This window comes from Nestor notabilis, unplaced genomic scaffold (assembly GCF_000696875.1).
Source record: "Nestor notabilis isolate BGI_N333 unplaced genomic scaffold, ASM69687v1 scaffold2090, whole genome shotgun sequence".
Lineage (NCBI taxonomy): Eukaryota > Metazoa > Chordata > Aves > Psittaciformes > Psittacidae > Nestor > Nestor notabilis.
In genome coordinates this window covers 7,768-14,478 of record NW_009911355.1, presented here as the reverse complement: position 1 = coordinate 14,478, position 6,711 = coordinate 7,768, and the positions used below count along the sequence as shown (strand labels likewise).

General features: G+C 39.4%; 1 protein-coding gene across 1 annotated transcript in view; it reads left to right on the top strand.

The window, feature by feature from the left end:
- Positions 1-6: 6 nt before the first annotated feature.
- Positions 7-6,711, top strand: part of LOC104405460 (synaptic vesicular amine transporter-like) — a gene marked incomplete at its 3' end in the record, with an annotated part of 11,819 nt that continues 5,114 nt past the window's right edge. Inside the window, exons 1-2 of the mRNA XM_010014190.1 lie at positions 7-127; positions 1,846-2,197. Coding sequence (XP_010012492.1) covers positions 7-127; positions 1,846-2,197 — 473 coding nt within the window. The remainder of the gene's footprint in view (positions 128-1,845; positions 2,198-6,711) is intronic.

The following is a 6,711-nucleotide window of genomic DNA, read 5'->3' as shown; positions in this document are numbered from 1 at the left end:
GGCACCATGGCTTGGGGCGAGCTCAGCCTCCTCCGGTGGCTCCGGGAGAGCCGGCAGTCCAGGAAACTCATCCTGCTCATCGTGTTCATCGCCCTGCTGCTGGACAACATGCTGCTAACGGTAGTCGGTAGGTAGAAAAGGTTTGGGTTGTTTGCTTTTTTTCCTCCCCTCCCGATTTATGCCAGAAATAATCTCCAGTGACAGATGTATTCCCTGCATGCATGATTAATGCACCCAAACCAACCATCTCCAAGCACTGATAGTTTTTTTTTAAAGCACGAATTACATTCTAGGTATTGCAAACACTGTCATACACCAAAGCCTGGCTTTATTTCCCTATTAATTGCAGGATAATGAATGGTATAAAAAAGGTCTTCATATTTTTTTTTCTTCTGACTAAATGCCACTAATTCTTCACAGAAAGACAGATAACAGTATTTTTAGCTCATCATCGTTTTTTCTCCTGTGGTCATGCAACTGAAACAACAGGCTAGATAACATTGGAGATGCCTGTTTCCTTGAGATAGTTTCTCTTTCCCCCCACTTTGGTCTTTAAATGATGGGTTAATAAGAAAACTATTGAGCTGGGGTTTAAGAAAAGCACTTCTGTGAGTTGGTTTAACAAAATAATCCAAGTTTTGATCAAAGTTGAAGATGCAACTTTTACGGTGTCATAGCATCAACACCTGGTCAAATAAAGTGCTTGAATATTTTCACTGTTGTTGTTTTAGAAGTCCTCATATTCCAGTGATTCTATGAATTTAAAGAAAAGGGCTCAGAGGAACTAGGGGTTCATGAATGCACACACACACGCACACGCATGAATGTACATGCCTCTTGGAAGTGGATCAGGCTGTGCAGACTGCTCTCAGTTGATGCTGCACTGTCAGCTTCTGAACCAGACTCCTGGATTTCTTGGAGGACTTCAGCTGAAAGCTGATGTCACAACCAGATCTTAGCTAAAAACCTATGTATTTTTAGCAAGTTGGTTTGAGGTTTTTTTCACAAGAATATACTTTCTTATAAAGTGATTAACATTTAATTACTCATTCAGGAATACGTATGCTACAAGCCTAGAAATTACTACAGTTTGCAGACTTACTGGAAGAGACTTTTTCAGGAAGAGCTGCAAGACAAGGAGGGGTGATTCTGTCATTAATGTGAAACTAAGTGAACCTGACTTCTGTTTGTACAAATTCTGAAATGCTAATTCCTGAGATACATATGAATGCAATTAAATTGCAGCTAAGTTCCTAAAGCATCTAAAGAAAGTCCCTTCTGGATGATCTTTTCAATGTAGATTTTTATATATAATGAGATATGCAAACATCAACACACTGAATCTGATTAATTAATATAGGAGTGTTACATTTTTTCCCTTCTTATGGCTGTTACTTATCAATATGTTTGTGGATTATTTTAGAAATGTGGTTTATTACACTTTTTATATTTTGGTTTAATAATAGCTTCAATGCTTTTCTCATCTTTCCTGCTTTCACAATGTAATAAATGGATTTGTGCAGTGGCGTGTAGCAAAGAGACTCTTCAGACACAGGTTTTGATAATTCTTGCAGTTTGCTTTCTGAATTATTATATTTATGAAAACTGGTGAAAAATAAAGACTCATGTGAAAGAACTTATTTTAAACTGCACTTCCAAGTTACAGCTTCCATGAGCAAACTTCTATTTCAGTTCTGTGTTTCTGCCATTCATAATCCTTACTAATGTCTGTGTAGGAAAGCCTTGTGTGTCCTAAGCAATTGCAAAGCAAACAAGAAAATTTGGTGATTCCATTTACAAATAACCCGGTAGTAAGATGCCAATGTATTCTATTTGTTTTTCCAGTGCCAATAATTCCCAGTTACCTTTACAGCATCAAACATGAGAAAAATGCCTCAGAAATCCAGACTACTAAACCTAGCGTAGTATCTACAACGATGGACAATTTTCAGAGCATCTTCTCCTACTATGACAACTCCACGATGGTCACTGGAAATGCATCTGATCAGACACAACCCGGAGAGCTGCATCCTACTCAGACAGAACAAATGATAGTAAATGTGACTCCTTCCCCATCTGACTGCCCAAAGGAAGATAAGGACCTGCTGAATGAAAATGTGCAAGTTGGTCTCTTGTTTGCTTCAAAAGCAACAGTGCAGCTAATCACTAACCCCTTCATAGGGCCGCTGACAAACAGGTACGTTATTTCTGCTGTGTTACTCAGTTAGGACTTTATATTCATGTTTTAGTCTGGACGAGTATTTCAGACAAAGTATTTTTAACTCTATTGTGGCCTTGGCTTAGCAGTCTTCACACTTTAACTGGAGGACTATTTTAGTGAAATACGTTTGATGAACACTTCTAAACACCTACATGCTTTCCCAAATCAATCGGTAAGCCACACATGAGCCATCTGATACATTCAGTACGGAACGCTTTTCCTTCAGCTGCTGAGACCTCAGGTTTTTATAGAAACTTTTGCTGAAATAGTGTTGAAACATCTTCAATACAGTTACATGGGGCCAAAAGACACTACAACATTGTGTTTATGAAGCATTGTGAATTGATGTATCTCATCTCTTGCACCTACATTTGGGCAAATGTGATATTGAAACTGTAGGCAGGGTTCACATCCCTTCCTTGCTGTCATAGAGATGCGGAGCTCTTGGTGTGATTCGGGATTCCAATGGTTCGGAGTCACCCGAGGTAAGAATCAGTGGGAAATTTGTGTGGACTTCAGTGAAAAACATGTAAGTGTTAAACTTTGCTGATGCCATGTTCATCGCTGAGTTCAGGGGGTGGCAGGCTTCCACCAGTACATGCTCTAGCCCAGCCTTCAAACGAATTCTCTCATATATATGATGTCTTGAACAAAATACGTTGAAGTGGCACTTTACAGAAGTTCTGTTTGAGCCAGAATCGAGGGTATAGTGTCAATATCAATGTCTCACAAACCCCGCCCCCCAAAAAATCTGAGCACTGATGATGTTTACATGGAGATTAAAAAGTATTTATAATATCATTTAAATTCTTGATGTTAATAATTGATTGGGTTTGATTGTTAGCATTTTGTGTAATTCTTTCCCACAGAAGCAGCTGCAGTTCTCCTAAACAGAATATAGATCAATCTCTGCAGGAAATCAACTCCAAATCGTATTTATTTGGGCACTAATTTTTGTATTTCTTTTTTAAGCTGGTTTTATGAAGAAGAATTATTCTCTTCAGAAAATAATACACAGCAGAAATTTGTCCTTGTAAAACACTTTTGTTTAAGCAATCGATGTCGATCACGTGTGACAATACCCAGAACACTTACACACACCTTAATGCTAAATATTTCATGTTTTGAAACCAAAAGTACCTTTCTTAGGTTTTACAGCTTATACATGTATATTGTCTGAGTGTTTAATTTCAATCTGATAGAACAATATCCAACTGAGGGGTAAGGGGCTTTGACTCACAATGTTATGCATTCAAAACCTGTAATCAATCTCTGGAACCAATCTAAACTTTGAGCAGCCTGGTCTAGGGGAAGGTCTCCCTGCCTGTGGCAGGGGGTTGGAAGTAAATGGTCTTTAAGGTCCCTTCCAACCCAAACCATTCTATGAGAATCATAGAATAGTTTCATTTCTCTCTCATTTCATCTTATCTCCTACTGCATACCACCTATACTGGTATAAGTACACCATTGTAAAACTACTTTTCCACAGACATTGCTGCAAGTTGAGGAGGAAAACAGATTTTTATTACTTGAAATTTCTATATTGTTTTGTGAGGATTTGATAGCTCATCCTCAGGCAAAGTAACATCACATCAAAGAGTATTTTCATAACAGTTCTTTAGGTATTCTTCTAGATTTTCCTAAATGTCTAAATTATTGTCCTGTTTATTTTTCTCTGCTGGTATCATCATTTCCATAACTTGCCGAACCAGGAGAAAGGCAATAATATTCTCCACATTATTGATGATTTTCAACAGTGCAGTTACGTCATACTGTAGATATGATCTCCACTCTTTCTTCGGGAGACATCTGCCTAAGTAAGAGGTTGTGCGTCTCTGCTGATGCCTCTCTGTCCACCTGAGCATCTCCAAACTGGAGCTTGGTGTGGCCTGTGCCAAGGCTATCAGGACACACGTGATACATCCTTAGGAATGCCCCAAATATTCTTGTAGCAACAACCTTTGCTGTTAGAAGCAGGGTTAGGAACACACCACTGTGAACATCAGTGTTGTGAGCTGAGATTTCCTCCTGGAAACACCCTATAGGTTGCTGCGTGGGGCTGAGTGTGTGACTGCAATGACAGGGGCAGGTTGGCAAGCTTGGATGCCCAGTAAGTGAAAGAAGAAAAATGAAGGAGTGCATCTTCCCAGTGTCCTGTGTGATGAACTCCTCTCATACAGCAGAAGTGAGTGCCTTAGTGGCAAAGTGGCTCTAAATTAGATTGAAGGATTACTGGTTTTCTTTCATGCATTATTTGTATCTTGGTACCAGTATCTGCTTTTCTTCTGAGAAATGCTCAGTGGGAAATATCAGTTAACACATTTATCAACTAACTGTAGAAGTCATCGGCAAAAAAAAACCCTAAAATTGACGTTTCCTAATAACAATGTATATGATAGTTAAAAAGCAGTGTGAAAACTGTGATTATGATAAACGAAACAGAAAATGTGTGAATTATCATTATAAAACTTTTCCTTACCACTGATAAGCTCTTTAGTGATAATTGTTATTGCCATTATTACTTGTGCCAAATTTCAGCAAAATAGCACAGCCGAAGGAGAATCTGTTGCTTAGTTCAAGATTAGTGTGCACAGTGTGTTAAGGTGCTCAGTCAGTTTCTTTTTCAAACAGGTAACACACTGTGCTCATGGTTTGATTTCTTTTTTCAATCAAAATATTTAACTTTCAATCAAAACTTGATTTTTGAATCAGATATAAAAGAGTGGTTTGGATTTTTAATCAAGTATGGAGTTACTGGCTTTCAGTAGGCGATGGCTTTTGCATGAGTGCTTGAGTTTGCACAGGATGCAACAGAATGTTCTGTTCATGAGTCTGTGTCAATAATTACTTTATTTTAGGTTTTCTGGAAGTTTTGTAGGCTGTTTTTTCTCCTTTTCTGTAACTACTGGAAGTGTATATTTTTAAAAGTGAATTTCCAAATTGGTTTCAGTCCAGAAGTATGTTCTGCTAAAGATATTTCTTATTTAATGCACAGCTCTTTCCGTGGAGTACCAGACAAAACACACACCTGGCTTAGCAAACTGGTTTGCAATTCTCAAACCAAACACAATTTACCCTTGGTCTAACAAAACCCTAGGAAAGGAAATTCTAGGGGATGGCTTTGCCTTAGGATGTCAGCAACACAGTTCCCACATGGCATGGCTTCAGGGCAGAGCTGATATGATTCTGTGGCTCAGATGCACTTTTATGTTTTCCCTTGTACTGACATTGGTAAGAAACTACACAATAGTAGCTTGATAGCTCTTGATACAGGGCACTTCGTGAGGAGGATGCGCTGGCAAGAGGAGATTGAAGGCTCTGTCTAATCCATTCCAGTGAAGAGAGTAGGCAAAAGGCTGCTGTGCCCTTTATAAAGAACTTATTTGCTCCATTATTTTTTCCAGTCTCTTCCCAAGCTCTATGAATGAGGCTGTGAGCCCAGCTGTGTGAGCCCCAGAACACAGTAGAGCCAATGAATGTCTCCCTGCCATGCCTCTCCCTTTTTTAATCAGTCTGAAAATATACATAGTTTTAACCTTCTGTTTCTCTATAGTGGCCTCAAAAATCATTAAAAAATGAGCAGGTATTTTCATCATCATTTTTACGCCAGCCTGACTACAGCTTTGGTCGTCTTTGCATGAGAGAGACAGTGGCTATGACCATGGTTCATGGCCAAGACACATGCAGCACTGTAATGGATGGATAAATAGGCTCTAATCATTCACAGCTGCTAACTTGGTCAGTGTAACCTTTATTTTACTGCTGCACAGGACCCATCGATCAGTTGTCTTATTGTAGGATAACCTTGTTAATGGGTATACTCTACTTCCCAACAGTCCTGCAGGTTGGGAGGAATTCAGGTGTTCTTCATCAATGACAGACTTTCCTCTTCCTCCTTCAACTAATGACTCCATCTTTTTCAGAGGTCAGAAATACTTGTAGAAAGCACTTTTAGCTGCAGGAAGCCTTGGGGAAACATGCTGGACTCTGCTTCTTGGAGGGTTTTGAAAAGAGTGCCCAAGAAAATTACATGCTTGAGCACAGGAAAAAGACAAAAGAAGAGAGAAGACAGGCTGTAATATTCTTTTCTGCTTCATACATGCAGAGGAAGAAAATGTAGAGATAACTGTGATGGAATATGCCATGTCACGGCTGAGAAGTGGAAACTGCATATTCACAGATTTCGATGGCCCAGGACCAAAGGACAGAATCACTGAATAATTGGCTGTTACAAGCAGAGCTTCTACTTTTTGTGATGATTTGTGTTGCACAGTGTAATAGTTCAGCAAAACCTCCCAGCCTGTGCTCTCTAGTATCTGTTGGACAGACCAGACAATGCAGCTGCAGATCAGACATTTGTGGTAGCACAACTGCCAACTAATTAGTGTTGCTATTTCAGGAGGAGGCAGGGTTTGCTACGATGCAGGAAGGGACAATCTGCATATATAACTAAATGTCAACTGGATGCAGGTAGGACTGTTCCCTGAGCA